The 21406-nt window shown below is 39.8% G+C and overlaps 1 protein-coding gene across 1 annotated transcript in view; it reads right to left on the reverse strand.

Annotated features, from left to right (window-relative positions):
• ibtk (inhibitor of Bruton agammaglobulinemia tyrosine kinase) overlaps positions 1–21406 on the reverse strand; it is a 122785-nt gene that overhangs the window by 78383 nt on the left and 22996 nt on the right. The window contains exons 2-8 of the mRNA XM_059982377.1: positions 9679–10403; positions 8833–8932; positions 7800–7924; positions 5325–5435; positions 3897–4061; positions 2656–2773; positions 670–850 (exon numbers count right to left, since the gene is read on the reverse strand). Of these exons, the coding sequence (XP_059838360.1) occupies positions 670–850; positions 2656–2773; positions 3897–4061; positions 5325–5435; positions 7800–7924; positions 8833–8932; positions 9679–10002 (1124 nt within the window). The 5' untranslated portion in view covers positions 10003–10403. The remainder of the gene's footprint in view (positions 1–669; positions 851–2655; positions 2774–3896; positions 4062–5324; positions 5436–7799; positions 7925–8832; positions 8933–9678; positions 10404–21406) is intronic.

Below are 21406 nucleotides of genomic sequence, written 5' to 3' on the forward strand. Positions count from 1 at the left end.
TTCCAATTCTTATAACATATCCATACAAGTTGTAGGAACAACCTACAGGAATTATTTACATCAACAGGCTTAACTTAAAGTAATTTAGATAATGGCACAAAGGAGCAGTTTAAATTAACAAGTACCACTTTCTGAAAAACTATTAATACTAATTACAAATACAACATCTAATCTGGTTATTCAAAACATGGTCAAAATATTGCTGGCCAAACCACCACCAAATACTCCCACCTCCCCCACCAACTAAAGACAGACATTCTGGCCCTCATGGGGAGCTTACAAAATGCATGATAGTTCAGAGAATCACCGGTTGAAAAAGCTAGTTAATTCCACAAAATGGACAGTCTGATCATCATCCAAAATAAAATACAACAGATGCTGGAAATATGAATTAGAAAAAAGAAAATGCCAGAAATACTCCAATCAGGCAGCACCTATAGAAAAGAGACTTTTCTTTTTAAAAAAAACACAAATGCAGTCTTACTTGCTTAGTACTTCCAATATTTTTTATTTTTTGTTGAACTTTATGGTGGATTCCCCAAACTATGCCCTTATTATCTAAGTATGTTCCATAGCACAGCCACATAAATTGAAGATCAGTAGGTGCTATAAACCACTTCTAAACATTACCTCTATAATAGTTAAAATAAGATTAAAGAAAATAAATACCTTGAAGCAATCTTTTTGCACTGATAGCCTGTTAACAGGTAAACATCTCCTCTTTCTGTAACACAGACTGTGGCTCCATCACTTGCTGCTACTAGAGAGATCACTACATCCTTATGATGCAAAGCAGATACTTGACGAGGTACAAGCACACAACGTTCCCCGTTAGGATCCATTAAGTAACCTGAGTCAATAATACAACAAGCTGTATATATTAACAGATGGGGATATTCAAAGGCATTCACAAGCATGCAAATAAACACTTAACCTTCAGTGCCCTAAATTCAAATCAGCAATAATAGTTATCTTAAAAACTCAGAATTCCAATGATAATATGCTAATATATTCAGTATAGGTTTACAAAACAACTTATTCTGGCCAACCATAATTCCCAAAATTACATGTTTAAAAAGACATTAGTTTGATGTCCCCAATAGCCCCATGAGCAAACGTGAGATTGAGCTGATGGTGGTGGTGGGATAATGTTAATTTCATCTCATTTCCAAATATTTAATAACCCTGCTCTCAAATAACTCCAAGTCTCTGATGTAAAACAGAGCACTTACACTTCTAATTACATCCAATTACAGATGACCCTCAAAGTTAAAATCTCACACTAATGCACTATAGTGTGAAATTCTAAAGATGACGCAGAATAATAGGACTTTATGCTTTATACTGACCTATCATGGGATACAAAAAGTGAAAACATTTTATATTGATACAATAAAAAGTGGAGGACCACCCAAACTAAAAAGAATAATAGTAATTAGTCTACATAAGCACTTAATTTTACTACCAAAAATATGCCAAGTGGCTTACTTGATAAAGTATTTTTTTAAATCTATAAATCTTCATTCCAACAATAAATAATAACTATATAGGGATTACATCCCAATTTCAGAATGCTGCAAGCTTTTTCTAAATGCACATTTAGTTTCCAATCAATTTGTCTGTGGCAAACATTGATCGATGGTGTGACAATGGTAAAAAGATACAACTTATGAAGGAATTAGGATGAAAGTTCACCATGTGCTTCATGATGTGTAAAAGAAAGTGAAGGTTGCCACACTCTTCAGTCTGATGGTTTTCACTTTGGAAACCATGTCACTTAAGTCCAATAGTTTACAAAATGGAGATGAAACTCTCGGGCAAACACGAGGAAATCTGCAGATGCTGGAAATTCAAACAACACACACAAAATGCTGCTGACGAAGGGTCTCGGCCCGAAACGTCAACAGTGCTTCTCCTTATAGATGCTGCCTGGCCTGCTGTGTTCCACCAGCATTTTGTGTATGAAACTCTCGGGTGAGTCTTTTTAAATGGATTGTTATTTCCACTCATCTAAACAAACACTGATGAGAGAACATACTGTTGGATCATGAGAGTGAACAACTTAAAGTGAGTTGCCTGAAAACAACTTTAAGTCACTGGTTTTATCGGAATTTGTTCATTTAGAATTCCTCCATTCACCCAAGCAACTAACAGTCTCAATAATAAAAAAGAAACAGAGACAATGTGATTCACACATTCAGTTTGTGCAAAGCTCATTTCCTGGCATACTGGAAAGTAGGCTTGCTTCAGTTCCTTTGAATGTGAAGTGCTAAAATGAATGGTAGATTCACTGTGTCCTTAAAACAAAATTAAGGCAAGCCTTACCACCATGTCTAACAAATGACAAGGACCGACACACTTAGTCCTCTAAAGTGATGAAAAGTGAAATTAAATCATGAAAAATATTTGCCAGGTAGCTTGCAGAATCAGTGCACAGATGTGACTTTGATTTCAATTTAGTTGCACTTAGAGTGACAATAGCAACAGCATTTCTTAATGCCAAATCAAAAAATAGCTAATTTAAATAGTAAGAAGACTGAAAATAAACCAAATTCCTTGCATAAAATGGCAGATAAGGGAGGATTGGGAAGGGTTACTGACACAAAATTATCATGAATTACTAGTACAAGAGACAAATATAAAATCACATCTTACCAAGGTGACCACCATTAAGGCCCATGGTATACAGAGCATCCTTCGTCCACAGAACAGTGTGAAACCTCCCCACAGCGACTCCAATCACAGTTCTTCCTTTAAGGTTTTTGGGCTGTACCTTTACAAACATTTTAAAATATGTATTTGCATAAATACTAAGCAAAGAAACAGTATTAAGGTCCATACTTATCCTAAATTAACAGACTCAAAGATGAAATCTTTCAAAGCACAAGTTCTAAAGACTCGAGGAATTAAGTTCAGTATAAAATCTTAATTTAACTAATTTCAAACTATTTTAGGACCTGCTATAAAAACCTACTCCCTTGATTTTATAAACAAGAGCCAAATTATACAGTTCAAGATTAATCAAGATTGATGAATTGTTTAAATGTAGCAATTATGGGGAATTTTCAAATTCAATATTTAAAAAATGCATGAAACTTAAACAAAAACTTCTAGTTGTGCATTAGAATAAAAAAAGATCACTCCCTACTTGTACATAGTTCTTTCCTTTTGCTTGTTTTTTCTTTCCACTCTTTTTATAAGTGTATACCTCAGATAAATACTTTGTGGAGATTTGTGATAGATACGATTATATGATATATATGTACAATGTCTGAAATACATCTTATGGAAATGTTTGTTTGATGATGAACTTCAATAAAAAAATAAATTACAAAAAAAAATAGAATGAAACACCAAAAATACTATTAACTTGTAAAAGTAAATATCTAGCAAGGTAAGTGCAGAGTAAATACTTCCATAGCAAAGTCTCATAACACTTTTCTTTTTATTATAAAAGTACTCCAAAATAAACTGCTTGCTCTTTCCCCTTTAGTACATCCCTTCTATGCTCAACTACATATTAAGTTACCTTCTGAATGTTCCTGTCTTGAAAATAATATTAAAAAAGGCAAAAATCAGAATGGAATTCCCACCTTACACCAGACAGATCACTGAGATTAGTACTAAGAAAATGTCTAACAGTCTCTTAAAAGCTTGGCAAAACTAAAAATATTTATACAGAGAATACTTCCCATCATTGTACACGTCAAACAATTCTTTAAAAAGATCTACCAATTGTGCTGCTACGATTTCTAGTTTGCACAAAGATGTGAGAAAGTTCAAAATTACTTATCATCAAAATACGTATATGTCACTATATATTACCCTGAAAAAACTGGCCTATGATAAGTATCAATTCCACTTTGACAGTACCCTAAAGAACCTGCTGTGATTACCTGTCTTGGTAAGCTACTGCTGGGCAGGGGGATGCCCAGCTGATTATAAGTATTCAGTCCAAAAGCATACAGAGATCCATCTTCTGTCAATACAATGGTATGATCCTTTGCAGCTGCCACCAAAGAACAACGATGGCTTGCTAATCCTTCCACCATTCGGGGAACCTAACAAAACAGCATATATATATATATAGCAAATAGTATTCAAAAAATTTCAGTAAAATGGTTTACATGTATCTTTTAACAATTTCACCAAGCAGCTACGAAAAATAATAAACTGTGAACCTATTTGAACGTTGCCATCAAAACAACTTCTCACACAACATTAGCAAAACTAGAAAGTTTATGTTAACTTCAGGAAGGAGGAGGAATGCAAACGTGTGCCAGTCTACACTGGGATGTTAGCAGCCCCTCCCTCAGTCAACAGGTTTAAACTTCTAGGCATTAAAATATTAGATGACCTGCCCTGGGCTCAACACATAAGAAAGTGCACCATTACATTCATCATTACTTTCTTTGTAGCTTATACAGATTATTACTGAAAGTATCCCAAGTGGTTACATCATGTTCTGGTATGGCAATATGAACGTGCAGAAATGTAAGCTGTGAGGAGCAGCAGAATCTGCCCAATACATCAGAGACACATATTTGCACCTTGTTAGTATCCACAGGAGCACTGCCTCAATGCGGCACCACAGTTAAAAATCCTCACCACCCAGACCATGCCACCTACTTGTAGTTACCAATGGGCAGGAGGCTCAGAAGCCCAAAGTCCCACCCATCAGGTTCAAGAAGAACCTCATTAGACTACAGAAGAGTACAGCACAGTATAGGCCCTTCAGCCCAAAGTTATGCCAACATTTAACCAATTCCAAGATCAATGGAATGATTCCCGGTAACATGCCTCCATTGTTCTTTCCTCCATATGCCTATATAGGAATCTTTCAAAACTCTAATGTATCTGTCTCTACCACTACCCCTGAAAGCACATTCCATGCCCCTACTACACTCTGTGGTTAAAAGAACGTGCCTCTGACATCTTCCCTATACTTTCTTCTAATCACCTTAAAATACTCTGGCTTGGCAAGTGGTGGAAGCTGAGTCATTACTTAGAGGAGATGGATAAATGCTTGGTAAGTAGAGGAATTGAGGGGTATGAAGATACAAGGTCAGCTTAGATCCAGTATTATTCATACTAAAAGGGAGACAGTTATGAAGAGCATGATTGTCTACACCTATTTTCTTATACTCTTGTTCTTCTGATCTATAATGAATATAGGTCCAATCTATTTAATTTTTTCTCAGGGTATTCTCTCTGTACATACTCTAGTACATAAATTATGTTTTCTTTTCCTAAACAGTATAAAAACAAACAAAGATTATAAACTGTACATAACTGTAATAAATAGCTTTTTTAAATTTACATACAAGGTATGTTTGTTCATCTCCATGCCCAAGGCGCCCTCCCTGACCATGACCGCAAGTATAAACTTGACCTTTCTGAGAGAGGAACACAGAATGGAATTTGCAAAGCACAACCTGGAAGGTATTAAAAACACAGTAAATAATTTGAAGAGTAAAGACATTTTTGTTGCTTTTGATTTTACACATCTGAGTGCTGAGAGTCTTGTTGGATTATGTAATTTAGTTTCCATTTGCAACAACAGAAAGCAACATCTTGACCTTTTTACAGCAACAGCTTCAAATTTGGTTCGATTGGCATTTTCCGCAAAACCAAAATGGGTAGAATAAATTTGATGTAAAACAATACAATTCTAATCCAGTAGAAGTTCAAATGTGCATATCAATTAAGAAATAAGAAAGCTGTGCCAATCTACACCTCAAGTCTACTCTGCCACTTAAGATCAAGGCTGAGTGACTTAACATCCAACAACCCTCTACTACTGAGAATTCCAAACATTCACAAACTTCAAAGAAATTAGTTTTCTGATCAGCTTAAAATGAACCTTCCTTTATCTTGACACCATGCCAGAACCTAATGCAAACATCAACACAGTAATCTACCTGGACAAGACATCTCAGAATCTCAAGTTATTTTTCAGCTAGATCACATCTTATTGGTTCAAACTCCAAGCACAAGCCTGTACCACTCAAACTTTCCTCATAAGGTAAATCCCATGCACCAATCTAGTAAACTGTCTTTGCACTGCCTCCAAGACAAATACATGTTTGCTTAAACTGTATACAGTAATTCAGAATGGTCTTACCAAAGCAAAATCTATTTTTATTGAAACTTGCCCAATTGGAACATACCTAGCTTTCAACTAGTCTCGTGAACAACCTACTAAAAAACAGTCCATGAGTAAAGCAGTGACCTGAAGATTTTCTGAACCAGCAAACCATTGGTTAGTTCAATAACCAAGACATGTTCTGCATTTTAAAAATGCATTTGTGAATAACAAACAGCATAATACTCCAGTTTTGAATTACATGCTATACTATTCAAAACTTAGCAACATTGATTTCATTCACCTCACAAAACACTACTTAATTTCCATAAAATGCACAATTAGCAAGTTCCATGTCCCTTCCATGAACATTTAATTTGGCTGAATTCATCATCCTTTCCAATACTGTTACCAACAATGCCTATAAATTATTTGAAGTGAACTACAAAAAGCAAAACACTGAAATTACTGTTCCAGGCAAATGTCTAACGCTGTTCATAATATTACTGAGTCTCTACCCAATCTGTTCAACTATGTTGATGCTGAAATCCTAATCCATGCCCTAATTGTCACTTAATTATTGCTACCTACTCCTAGGTGGCTCTTTCATTCTATGGCCTACACATCTGAATTGATCCAAAACAATAATTCCCCTGTTCTAATTCCCCATTGCTTTTGGATGCAGCTTGTTTCTCAGTTAAGTTACTCAATGATTTTACAATACTTCTTTAAATCATCTCCTTCCAGCTATGTCACTGCCTCTCTAATCTCCTCCAGTCCTTCAACCATTAATTCTCTAATTCCGGCCCCTTTCACACCCTTAAAATTAAGCTCTCCAAGATTGATGACAATGCCAAAAATGGCCAAAGCTCAAACTCTTGAAGCCCAGTTCTAGGCTTTTCCCACTTGGTATTGATCGTTTGAAATACTCCTCAGGACATAACTTCTCATGTTACCCCAAAATATTGACACCTTATGATTCAGAGTAAGCATTTCTTTCATAATCCCCTTATAAAGTACCTTGGGATATTAAATAAGTTACTCATGTTAAATAAGTACTCAAATTTTTGGTTTGACACAAAACAAGTAGAAGTATTAGCTTTATTTTTAAGTAACATTCAAATTTGAGAGATTTAAATCTCAAAGCTCGGGGATTTAATAAGATCAATTTAAAGGTTAAATATAACTTGTGTTGTTTTGGTTTTAAACATTTTTCCCCCAAATACAGTACAAAGTACACACACAATTAAGTTAGCATGAACAGACCTTTCAGTCTCAAGACATTTCAAAATGCCTCCATACTAACTAACCAACATTTTTCTGAGGAAACAAAATCCAGCTGTTAACTTATGCAGAACATTTGGCAAGCAAGAAAGTGAATTATTGATGAGTTCAACTATTTTGTTTTTGCAAGAGTACATGAGAGACAGGATCTCTTCACATTTTGAAAAGTGACATGAGATAAGGTAGATCCAAGAGGAACACAGGGATAACTTAACATTTAACTTAAAAGATGACACTTTCAAATGTACAGCACACGATCAATTTTAATGATTCTAATGATTTTGGGATAGAGCTTGAACTAACATGCTGAGAGCAAAGTGCTACCACTAAGGTAATAATTGGAAAAATTATGAAATGCCTTCTGAGGAGCTCTCATTTTATAACAATGGATAGTAAAACATAAGATTTTTATATACAAAACTTTTTGTACCTGTTTAATATATGTCCCCGATCTTGAGAAGTAATCTAGAAGCTCAGGGTGATGTTTGCTTTGTTGGTTTCCATGACCAAGAGTAAAATTAGTGTTGTTACCCCATGTATAGACTTCAGTAGGATCTAGAAAACAAACCTAAATATACATATCAGAAGTAAAATACATTAAACCTCTAAATATAAAACTCAAACATTCATACCCAAATTAATTAATTTATTAACCCCAAATGCCTAAACACTTTTATAGAAAGAACGTATTTGTGTGTTTTCAAACTGGATACACTAGAGTCTGTGGTGGTTGAAAGTAATCCTGGAAATTCTGGACAATGTTTCTTACCCTCTGCATGCCTCCTGGGCCGAACAGAGGAGCACTTTTAGTAACAGACTAAGACAACTGCACTGCTTCAAAGAGCGCTATACGAGATCATTCTTACACTCAGCCATTAGACTCTATAATGAGTCAACTTACAGCCAGTGAAGTGATTACCCCTCCCCCCATTCAACTGTTTGAGAAAACTTATTTTTTTTATTCTTTCTTATTTCTCTTCTAATTTTTTTTGTGCACATGTAATACTACTGTGACACTGTAATTTTCTTTGGGATCGCTAAAGTATCTAGAGATATCTAAAGATAATCCTTATGTAACTAACCAAACAAGATTACAGATTGTCTGCTTACATTATTTGCTGATGTCACAGTAGCTTATTCCCTTATCTTCTCTCTCAAACCAACTTGTTAGTCTTAGCTGAGAGCTCCATTTCTCAGAAGGATTTTCAATGAAGCTTGTCAGTTTGCATACAAACTGGTAGAGTAGCTTGCAATGATGAATCTAAGCTAGGCTTGTACTTAAAATGTATGCAAAAGTCATGAAGCAACCTCACTTTTAAAATGTGATTAATCTCCAATTCCAGTTGAATCTACAGCTAGGAGATGGTAATACTACAGTATGCTCAATTTTCTTTCACTAAAGAGTAAAAATTTAAAAATCTAGTCCTCAAAATGAAAGTACAGAGAGAAAGATAGGTCAATACCAGTCTTTCTATAAATCACGTATGATGGTCGATCTTTCATGGCCAAGTCGAGCGTACATAACCCTTCCTTATCCTGCATGTAAAGGCTACTCCCACCATGCTGCAAAGCAATATGGAGAAGTTGTATATTAGTAATTATAAACTGGCATGCTTCAAAGTCAGATGTACATGAGGCAAGGAACTATGAATCCTGAGAATATAATGAAATACAAAACACCGAATTACAATTTTAGTCATGGTATAAACATAGCTCAAAAAATAGGAGGACACCTACCAATGACAGCTAAGTTTACTGAGTTACCATCAATGATTCGGTATTCTCCAGTGGTCCTGATTTTGCAAGGAATGGCTGTCAAGTTTGGAATTTCCACACGTTTGCACAAACACACAAGTTCCAAACATAGCACCAGTAATTTCTCAGTCTGATGCTGGACTTCTATGTTAACTTAAACCTTGTGCAAGCAAATCTCTCACCAATTTCAAACAAGGAAAATAATTTCAAAGAACTAAGATGTTACAAAATCAAACCTCTCTTGCTTCATATTAAAGAAATAAACATCAATTTACCTCTGTGTCATTGGTGACTAGCTCTGTGTTACTTCAAATACACATTTTAAATGGCTGTAAAGTTTGAATTTTAAAATTTCCACAAGCCCACAGAAGATTTTAGATACTAAATTAAACTGAGGACTGAACATTCAACAATTTTATTTTGTCTATTTACTCCAGTCAGCACAATATAAGATGCAATAAAAGAACACTTCCATATTACAAGATCAAGAAGTTAACCATCAGAGCGGACTCTTGAAATAATTAAACAATCAAAATCAGAACAGATTACAATACCTTCAGAAGAAACATAGCACAATCAATGTGCCCATAGAAGATACTTCTATGCAGAGCTGTCCATCCTGATTCTTTATCCTTCGCAGAAGGATCAGCCCCTTTTCTCTCAAGGAGCCATTCCAAAACTGACCTTTTACCACAAGATGCAGCCATGTGTAGAACAGTTCTACCAAAGCTGTCCTTTAGGGAAGCTGCATTGTAGCAATAAGATGAAAGGAAGACCTTATTCTGGCCTTCAGTTCCCTTCGTCATCACCGAAGTTGCATCGAGAGCGTGCTGCAAAGATCGGCATTTTGGAGTGCAGTCAGCAATCATAGAATTCATCCTGTCTTCACAATTCAGTCTTTAAAAAAAAATCTTAAGGCTAATGGAACTTGATGCCTAGAAACCTCCAGAGCACTAGATTTGTGCTTGTGTCATTAAAAACACCGCACTCTAGCGATTCTGAACTCTTAGTTACATTAGCTCAGTACATGGAAGCAGCAAAATACTGCTTTTTTATATTATAAAACATTATATATACTATGGCTCTCTGTTGCAATTAAATAATCAAAAATAGAAATTTAGTTAAATCTGTGGAAAATAAAAATTGTTGTAAACTTCCAGTCAAAATATATCCATTGCACTCTCCTGAATATTGTTCCTTTGAAGCCAACCACCACAGGGGAAGGGAAGCTCCCCTATAAATTCTTCCTTCTTTAAGCCTCCATAATTGCAAATGCTACCTGTAAAGAAAATGAAAACAGATCAGTGTCATCTAAACATTTCAAAGTATTGTTCCAATTTACTGCTTTATAAAGAAAAACTTATTTACCCACATAAATTTCGATAGGGTAGCTTTTACAAAATCGTGCAACATGAATAGGCCATTTCTCCACTTAAGCTGCCCCACCAGTCATCGAGCCATGCCAGAATACAATAATCAAGGCTCAATGGTGAGTCCGTATACAGTCATTTGTCCCCATTTTTAAAATCATTTTGTCAATTAAACCTATCAACTTCAGAGTTAACTTTACAGTTAGCCTAGCACCTATTGGCATTTGGAGACACAAGTTCTAAAATTAATTTACCTTGGAAGATTTCACACTCAATGCACTTCTTAGTATTGTATTTCTCAACTGGCTAAAATAGAGAAAAGCAACTTTATGCCCTTAAAACCTCCAGATTCATTCAAAGATCGATATGTACTGGTATCTTCCAACTTGGACTTTGGACAACTGTAACATAACTCTATCTTCCAGATCTTTAGAATTAAGCAGCATTTTACAGCATCCTCTGATGATTTTCTACACCTGACATTCAATTATTCAACTGGTAAAACTGTTTGCATGTGCTGAGGGTCAGAGGACACTCTGTCTTGTATACAGTCCACACAGATCAATTCATATCAGTGCAGTGAAATATTACAAGGCAAAATACTGTAATAAACAAGTGCAGAATAAATGGTTACAGTATAGAGTAAGTACAATGCAGACAAGACAGAATGGTGCAAGATCACAATGAGGTAAGCTGCAAGGTCATACGCACTAGGGAACCATTCAAGTTGTATAACAATGTGACAAAAGCTGTCCTTGAGCCTAGTGATCTTGCTTTTAGGCTTTTATATCTCAAGTTGAACAGAAGGATAGGGAGGACAAAATGTCTGGGATTTCTGATCATGCTGGCTGCTTTATTGAGGCAGCAAGAAGCACAGAGCTCAGAGAGGAGGCTGCTTACTCTAATGTGCTGAGTTATGTTTACAAATCTGCAGTTTCTTGTGGCCATGGACAGAACAGTTGACATTTCACACCATGTTGCATCCTGATAGTATGCATTTGATGTTGCATTAATAAATGGTGGCATGGTTCAAGGTTGGCATGCCAAATTTCTTTGGCCTGCTGAAGAAAAATAAAGGTTCTAGTGAGTTTTCTTGGAAACAGCATCAACATGGTTGGACTGAAACAGGCTATTGGTGCTTGGAACTTGAACCTCTCAATGCTCTTGACTTCTGCACCATTGATGTAAACAGGAATATATTCACAGCTCCCTTCCTGAAGTCAATGCTTTTGTTTTGCAGGGAACAGTTGGCGTCACACCATCTCTAGACTACTTCCTTCTAGCACTTTAACTGATCATGATCTGAAATACGGCCTACTACATTGGTATTATCTGCAAACTTGTAGATGGGAGTTGAAGCAGAATCTGGCCAAGCAGTCATGTGTACAGGGAGTAGAAGAGAGGACAAGAGAATGCAGCCTTGTAAGGTTCTACTTTTGCTGTCTATCTTTATTGTTAGTCATGAAGTCAAGGATCCAGGAGCAAAGGGAAGTGTTGAATTGCAGGACTAGGTGTTTGGAGGTGAGTTTGCTTGGAATTATAATATTGCTTTTGTCAATAAACCAGAGAACAGCATTGCTGTCTTTATTGTCCAGCTTCTCCAGAGATGAATGTAGGGCCTGGGAAATGGAAACTGACATAGACCAGTTTGGCAGTAGTGATCATGCAGTAGCTTCAGTGCCATGGAGACAGAAGTGACCATCACAGACAGCAAGTGAAATCGACTCTCATCCCGACCAACCCCACCTTTTCAGTCTATCTGGGCCCAGAGCGATTCAACCTTGCACCAGGCCACATGTACGGGCATCGGAACTCCATCTGCAATACCCAACAAACTCAGCTCATCCTAGGAACTCACCTTGCTATCACTCACCCCTTCACTGTTTGCAGCGATAATTTAACAATTTACCATATAAAAGGAATTTTTAAATGGTGTCTTTAGTCCGATTTCAAATTTCTTAACTCCCAAAAGCTGCCCTTAACTATAAACATAGTAATTTATTGGCAGGATGTATTAGATTAATTGGTCTACAAAAACTTAGTACCACCCTTCCTTGTCTTCTTAATATAATTTTCTGGATTGAAGAGATATACACTCAGTTTTTTTAAACTTTAGTGCAGAGTTTCCCAATAGACAAGTTAACTATAAGCTCATATTTCAGTTATTAACAAGGTTCTCATTTCCTTGAAAATCCTGGACTGGTAACCATCTGGGCCTGGGAATTTGTTACTCCCATAAAATGTTATTTACAGTATGTACTACTGTTACATGGCTGATTCAATAGTTACTACAGAGTAAATGACATTCTGCTAAGAGAATTTGAGCAGCTGGAGACTAAATTATAAAGCAGAACCAAAAAGCTGGCTATCTCTGGATTACTACTTGAGCCATATGCAAATTGGCACAGAGTCAAGAAGATTAGAGAGGTCAATGCATTGTTCAATGATTGGTGTGGGAGAAGTGGGTTTGAATTTGTGCAAAATTGGCACCAGTATTGGGGAAGAGGGGAGCTGTACAATGGGACATGCTCCACCTGAACCGTGATGGGACCTGAATCCTAGCAAATCGCATAACTAGGCCTGTGTTTGGGGCTATAAGCTAAATATGGGGGGGGGGGAATATGGGGGGGTATTAGAGAACAGATTGGAGAAGTATGCATAAAGTAAAAAAGTGAAGTTTGGATAAAGATGAAGAAAAAGCAAAGATGATAAAAGAATAAAGCAAGAGTGGAATGAAGAAAAGTCGTGCAAAAGAGAAAAAGATCACAAGATTTTAAAAACACAATGAGCATAAGGGCACTTTCTTTGAATGCCATAGTATTCAAAACAGGGTCAGTAAACTTGTGGCACAAATCAGTACAAAGGGGCATAATTTAGTGGCCATTAGAAAGATGTGGTTGCAGAGTAGAGAGGATTGGGAATTAAATATCCAAGGATATCCGGTAATACGGAAGGATAGGCAGTAAGGTAAGGGAGGTGGGTAGTGCTCTTAATTAAAGATAAGATTAGGGCAATAGTGAGAGACAATATAAGATCTAAGGAGCAGAATGTTGATTCCTTCTGAGTAGAGATTAGGAATAGCAAAGGGGGTAAAAGTATCACTGGTGGGAGTTGTCTATTGGCCACCGAATAATAACATTACATTGGCAAATGCAATAAACAGAAATATCTGAGGCATGTAAGAGTGAAACAGCAGTTATCATAGGAACTTCAACTTGCACATAGATTAGGTGAATTAAGTTGGTTGAGGGAGTCTTGAGGAGAACCTCATAGAATGCATCATGATGGCTTTCTTGAACTGTAAGTGCTGAACCTGCAACTGAAAAGAATGAGAGGAGATCTTATAGAAACATAAAATTATGAAAGGGATAGAAAAGATAAAGGCAGAAAAGATGTTTCCACTGGTAGGACAGACTAGAACTAGGGTAGATGTAGGACAGCGATGAGGAGGAACTGCTTTTCCCAGAGAGTGGTGAATCTGTGGAATTCTATGCCCAATGGAACAGTGGAGGCTACTTCAGTAAATATAGTTAAGACAAAGTTGAATAGATTTTTTCATAGAAGGGGAATTAAGGGTTATGGGAAAAAGGCAGGGAGATAGAGATGAGTCCATGATCTTATTGAATGGTGGAACAAGCTCAACAAGCCAGATAGCCTGCTCCTGCTCCTATTTCTTATGTTCTTGTTGTCTTCTCAGTACAATAAATAGAGTGAATTTCCTGATTTTAAATTATAAAATTATTATTATCTGCTTTAAAAGGACAATCTAAGCATAATTTTCCCCTAATAGCAATATGGTAGATTCCAATTAATTGGGACATATAGGGACCAGTACATTTTGGCCCAATTAAGTAGATTAGCTGAAGTTTCATGGTAATAGTTAAAAGGTATAAACGACAAACTACCACTTAAATGAGTAATAATTTATGTATTTAAATGAAATGAAAGAACAAATTAGAACACTACCAATACATTTACAATACTAGAAAATTGTAACAGTTCCTAATAGTTATCAAAATTCATGTGCTACGTTATTTTGATTGCCTGTAAATGAACAAAATCAGTGCAGACACCTAGTACAAACAAATGTATCCTCCAAATCTTAATTTTCATTGTAACATTCAAAATGATTGCCAATACCTTCAAATTTCTCTGAGTTCCTAACTTAAAGTAGCAAATTTGTTTCGTTTTTATTCCTGGTTATTTCTAGTATTTCCAAACCTGAATGCTTGAAATCGCTGTGAGCAACACAGTTCTAAAATGACTTACTCCTTACTTTCTGCCAACTGTCAGTGACAAAAATCACTGCTTTTTGAACACAAACACATACAACTGACGCTATTTAAAAACTGACTGCTCTAAGTATATGTAGCATCTAACAGCCACGCAAAGAGCACTTGACTGATGCTAGCTGGAAACTGATCAGCAAAAGTCTCCCTACTCCAACTAAGTGGAAAAGTGTTCCAAACAAACTAAATGAATCCTGGATATTTTAACAATTTAGATTTTGTTCTTTTAAGTGTTGTCCCAAATAAATGGCTGCACTGATTAAAGATAGCCCAATAACCAGAATCCACTTATACTGAAAGGCAACACGTTTTTTAAAAAAACTGATTAGGAATTGAAGGGTGATAGTGTTCTTTTTATTTTCTATCTCATGCCTTACGATCCCTTAGCAAACTATCAAAGCAACATGCTGTGGTCATCAGTGCATATGCCCTACCCCTTGAAGCTTTGGAAAAGGCCAAGGAAGACACTGACCTTGGGGGTGGTGGGGGGAGAATCCTAGACAACATTCCAATGGGAGAAACCATCACAAAAGACTTAACTGTCTTGTAAAGTGTAACCAAAGAAACAGGCAGGGCTCTCAAATGGGATAATCCTCTTGACAAAATGGTAATAAATGACATGTTTCATATAGAAACATAGAAAATAGGTGCAGGAATAGGCCATTCGGCCCTTCGAGCCTGCACCGCCATTCAGTATGATCATGGCTGATCATCCAACTCAGAACCCTGTACTTGCTTCCTCTCCATACCCCCTGATCCCTTTAGCCACAAAGGCCATATCTAACTTCCTCTTAAATATAGCCAATGAACCGGCCTCAACTGTTCCCTGTGACTGAGAATTCCACAGATTCACCACTCTCTGTATGAAGAAGTTTTTCCTCATCTCGGTCCTAAAAGGCTTCCCCTTTATCCTTAAACTGTAACCCCTCGTTCTGGACTTCCCCAACATCGGAAACAATCTTCCTGCATCTCGCCTGCCCAATCCCTTTAGAATTTTATACATTTCAATAAGATCCCCCCTCAATCTTCTAAATTCCAGTGAGTATAAGCCTAGTCGATCCAGTCTTTCTTCATATGAAAGTCCAGGAATCAATCTGGTGAACCTTCTCTGTACTCCCTCTATGGCAAGAATGTCTTTCCACAGATTAGGGGACCAAAACTGCACACAGTATTCTAGGTGCGGTCTCACCAAGGCCTTGTACAACTGCAGTAGAACCTCCCTGCTCCTGTACTCAAATCCTTTTGCTATGAATGCCAACATACCATTTGCCTTTTTCACCGCCTGCTGTACCTGCATGCCCACCTTCAATGACTGGTGTACAATGACACCCAGGTCTCGTTGCATCTCCCCTTTTCCTAATCGGCCACCATTAAGATAATAATCTGTTTTCCTGTTCTTGCAACCAAAGTGGATAACCTCACATTTATCCACATTAAATTGCATCTGCCATGAATTTGCCCACTCACCTAAGCTATCCAAGTCACCCTGCATCCTTTTAGCATCCTCCTCACAGCTAACACTGCCGCCTAGCTTTGTGTCATCCGCGAACTTGGAGATGCTGCATTTAATTCCCTCGTCTAAATCATTAATATATATTGTAAACAACTGGAGTCCCAGCACTAAGCCTTGCAGTACCCCACTAGTCACTGCCTGTCATTCTGAAAAGGTCTCGTTTACTCCCATTCTTTGCTTCCTGTATGCCAACCAATTCTCTATCCACATCAATACTATACCCCCAATACTGTGTGCTTTAAGTTTGCACACTAATCTCCTGTGTGGGACCTTGTCAAAAGCCTTTTGAAAATCTAAATATACCACATTCACTGGCTCTCCCAGTCACACAAACCCAAAATGCCCCAATCTCCCTACCCCAAGAAATGGCACCTGCTAGATCAAATCATCACCTAAGCAAAAGGGCTTACAAAAATCACTCATTCTTAGTGCCACCATTGACTGCTGGTGTGACCAATGCCTAATCCATTTTTCTCTCCATTAACCCCAAATATCAAAAAAGGAACATCACAAGGTCAGTGGAAACCTACAAGATCAGTCCTTCTCATACAAAACTTGATAACATAACCCATCAATTCAAGACTGCAGGAGCTACAAGATGTTCACAGTTCATTGATTTTTCTTAAGTCTGCAATAATTGGCTAAAGTTAGGTCATGTTTCTCCACTTCACCCCCCCCCCCCCCAAAAAAAAACAGAACTAACTTGATGAGAATGACCAAGAGATCATTTTCCAAGCCCTTAACTTGGAAAAGAAATTGCTATGTAAGCATTGAAAACATACTACAGAAAAAACAGCTGCAAGATGGATAATATAGGAGGCTGGGCCACAAGACGGTGATTTAAGCAATGTAAAAGGCACATAGGGGCCAAACTCTTGGTCACTTAGACCAAGAAATTAAGATGAACCCCAACACCTGTTGAAACAAATGTGGCATCCATGCCCCCAATTTACCCCCGTTCAACCGTCGCCTCGCCAATAGTCAATACTTCAGTGTAAATACGGTGTAATGCCCCTCCCAGTACACGCTCGCAACACAAATACCAGAGAATACACCAAAGGCGAGTAAATAATTGCAACTTTATAGTTGTTTCTTAGTGATGGGTTAGTAGAAACAGATAACCTAAAGGCACCAAATCAGTAAGTTTATCAGTTAGTGCACATAATATTTTAATACGTTGGAGCTCATGCCTCCGATTCCATCCACAACGATCTTCCGAGCCTTCGGCCACCGTCCAAACTGCTGACTTCCAGTATCCACCACCCTGGAACTGCTGTCTGCTCCTCACACGTCCATCCTCCTCGCTCGCCTCCCGAAAAAGACTGTAAACTCCCGCTCAGCTCCCACATATAAGATAGCATAACAATTCTCCATTGGTTAGTTCCCACCTTATCTACAGTTATAATCCAAACATTCCAGACACGGAAACCTATTACAGCATTAAGTAACATTACAAAGAAGCCATTTCATTATAACAATACAGAGAAGCCATTTTGTTAGCCCGAGCAGTTAACACCACAGTTAATGGTACTGAGAGCCCTACATTCTTCCCCCACCAAATTTAGTCATGCCCTCATGACTCTCAGATAATTTGCCAACTCCTCCTGGAAAACACAAAGCCCAATCCAAGTGCAGAAAGCAGTGACATAACTCCCCAAAACAGTGGGGATCACACCCTGTTCCCCAGGGGCTACATAGGCCAACCTATCTGGAGGGGGGGGGGCACCACCTTCTCTGAGACTGGGGCACTCCCTCAGACACCTCAGACACTACAGGAGACTCATGGAAACTGTAAGGCAAACCCTCCCGCGAGTGGTCACCCAAACCCCTCTGCACCTTGGAACCCTCTATCTCTTGCTTGGGCCCCACATCCAATGCCCTGTGGTACTCCCAACGGCCCATCCCTAGCCCCCCCCCAACCCAGTGGGGGAAGGGCCAGGAGCCTCCCCCTTCACCATGGGGGCATTAGCAAACGGCAGCATGTACCAATCGTCCAAGTCATCATCCTCCAAGTCAGTATCTCTCACAGGGGCTGGGCTTGGGCCCATCTCTCCCAGTGTGGGCTCTTCCTCCACCCTGCGTGGACGCAATAGTCCTGCTACTAGATGCAGCCGGTACCTCCGGCTCCCGCTCTATGTGTACATCTCGCCCCAGAGGCAACAGATGATTCCGATGGAGAATCGTGATGGGCCCCGTCCCATTCTCGGGCTGCACTCGGAAAACCAGTAAATTGGGCAGCTGACTCCCCACCACATAGGGCGTGCCCAACCAGCGATCAGCCAGCTTGTGCTTCCCAGGTAATCCCAAATTCCTTATAAGCACTTGGTCTCCTGGCAGGAGTTGGGAGAACTTCACTTTTTGGTCATACCTCTTCTTAGTTCCCCGATTCTGCTTGGCAGCTGCCTCCCCAGCCAATTCATAAGCCCTTTGCAGCTCTTTCTTCATATCAGCCACATATTTCAAGTAAGGCTTTGGCATTATTTCACCCGCAGCAGTCCCGAAACAGAGGTCAACGGGCAACCTTGCGCCCAAACATCAAATAATAGGTTGAGTAGCCAGTAGCGTCATTGCGTGTGCAGTTGTAACAGTGAACCAGATGTACAAAATGTTGACTCCATCAACTCTTTTTGCTGATCTCCAGAGTCCTGAGCATGTCTAGCAAGGTCCAATTAAACCTCTCCGGCTGGGGGGTCGCCCTGCGGATGGTAGGGCATGATCCTCAATTTCTCAATTCCCAGCATATCCAGTAACTCATAGATGAGCTTACTCTCAAAGTCCCGTCCCTGGTCACTATGTATCCGCCGGGGAAGGCCATAATGCACAAAATACTTCTCCCATAGCACTTTTGCCACCGTAATCACCCTCTGATCCTTGGTAGGAAATGCTTGAGCGTACCTGGTGTAATGATCCATGATGACTAAGACATTCGCCCTGTTGCTGGTATCAGGTTCTATGGCCAGGAAATCCATACACACCAGATCCAAAGGCCCCGCACTCTGCAAGTGCAACAAAGGATCACCCTACACAGGCAGCATCTTCTGGCATATGCAACTTGGCAGTACTCATCGACGTCCGACCTCATTTGGGGCCAATAAAACCGGACCCTGATCAACCCATAGGTCTTCTGCACCCCCAAGTGCCCAGAGTCATCATGCACAGACTTCACCACAACCCTCTGATACTTCTCAGATAGGACCAGCTGCCAACACCGAGGTTGGTCCGGGGGTAACGTTACCCGGTATAACAATTGGTTCTTCAACCTCAACCTAGACCATTCTCTCAGTATCAGAGACACTGAGCCGTGTTGTGTCTTCTCCACCCAGGCCAAGTCCTCCTTTTCAACTGCATACCAAACAGTGCCAAAGCCAGAGTCATCTCGCTCAGCAGCTGCCACTTCCCCAGGGCTCAACTTTGGCAGCTGCGGGGTCTTCAGAGCAGTCATGTCACAGTAAACTAGGGGTAGGGAGTCATTGGACACCTTCAATGGGTCCACTGTACAATCTGTCCTCTCCTTTTCCTCAGCGTGCACGTTGATAGCAAACTGACACATGGCCTTCACCCCGGATGCAGGAACTCTCTCCCACTCCTCGTCCCCCTCCAGGTCCTCATGTCTCCATCAGGACAGAGCATCCACATCGACATTCCAGCTCCCCGGCCAGTACTTCAGGCTAAAATCAAATGCAGACAGCGTCGCCAACCACCGATGACCGGTGGCGTCCAGTATCACCGAGGTCAGGATGTAGGTAAGCGGGTTGTTGTCCATCTGCACCTCAAACTTGGCCCCCTAGAGATAGTCACTCAGCTTATACACCACTACCCATTTCAATGCCAGAAACTCCAACTTGTGGGTGGGATAGTTCCTCTCAGAGGGTGATAAACTCGGGCTGACAAACGCTACCAGCCTCAGCCTAGCACCCTGATCCTGATACAAGACGGCCCCTAACCCCTCCCGGCTGGCATCGGTGTGTAGCACATAGGACAATCGGGGATCCGCAAAAGCCAGCACCGGCACCTGAGTCAGCGTCTCCTTCGGGGACTGAAAAGCCGCCTCACATTGGTCATCCCATCTCTGTCCAAAGAGTTCTGATGGGTTCAAACATTCTCCAGCCTCCCAGCCTCTCCTCCCTTTCCCTTTCTGTCCTAGAGGAGGGTAGCCACACAGAAGCTGGTTCAAGGGAGGGCTCACCTTGGCGTAGCCCTTCACGAATCTCTGGTAGTATCCACAGAACCCCAAGAACGAGCACAGAGCGCTCACAGTCTGGGGTCTCAGCCAGGTGGTCACCGCTTCGATTTTAGTCGGGTCTGTAGCTACTCCATTCCATGAGATTATATATCCCACATTGCTAACAGACATCTATCTGGCAGAACTGGCACATGTCCAGGGAAAGTTTTAACCCCTCATCCTTCAGCCGGCTGAGCACCTTCATTACCCACACTTCCTGTTCTTCCAAGGTGGATCCAAATACTATCAGGTCGTCCAAATATACAGCACTTCAAGCAGGTTCATATCTCCCCACTGTCTTCTCCATGACCCTCTGGAAAGTGCAAGGGGCCCCCGATATGCTCTGGAGCATCCTTTTGAACTGTTAAAATCCCAGAGAGAAAATAAACTCTGTCTTCTCCTTATCCACCTCACTCATCGGGATCTGGTAACATCCACTCCTCAAATCCAACACGCTGAACCACTTCACCCCACTCAGACAGGCCAGTGCGTCTTCGACCCTGGGGACAATATACTGGTCAGGGACAGTACGCCAATTCAGGGTCCTATAGTTCACACACATATGAATCTTGCCATTTTTCTTCCTGGCCACGACTACTGGGGACACATAAGGGCTGCGGGACTCCGTAATGATCCCAGCTTCCTTCAATTTACACAAATGCCACCGCACATCCTCCACGTCTGCAGGGGCCAGTCACCGCAAACTTTCTCGAAACACGGTGTTCTTAGTCACCCGGATGGTGTGGCGAGTGCTCCTGGAACAGCCCATGTCAAACTCGCCTAGGGAAAAAACATCTTTCAGCACCAACATCTTCTCCACCATCCTCCGCTTCCAACTCTCGGGCACAGGTGAGGCCCCAAAGTTAAATGCCCCAGCGGTCAACTTAT

This window comes from Hypanus sabinus, chromosome 10 (genome assembly GCF_030144855.1).
Source record: "Hypanus sabinus isolate sHypSab1 chromosome 10, sHypSab1.hap1, whole genome shotgun sequence".
Lineage (NCBI taxonomy): Eukaryota > Metazoa > Chordata > Chondrichthyes > Myliobatiformes > Dasyatidae > Hypanus > Hypanus sabinus.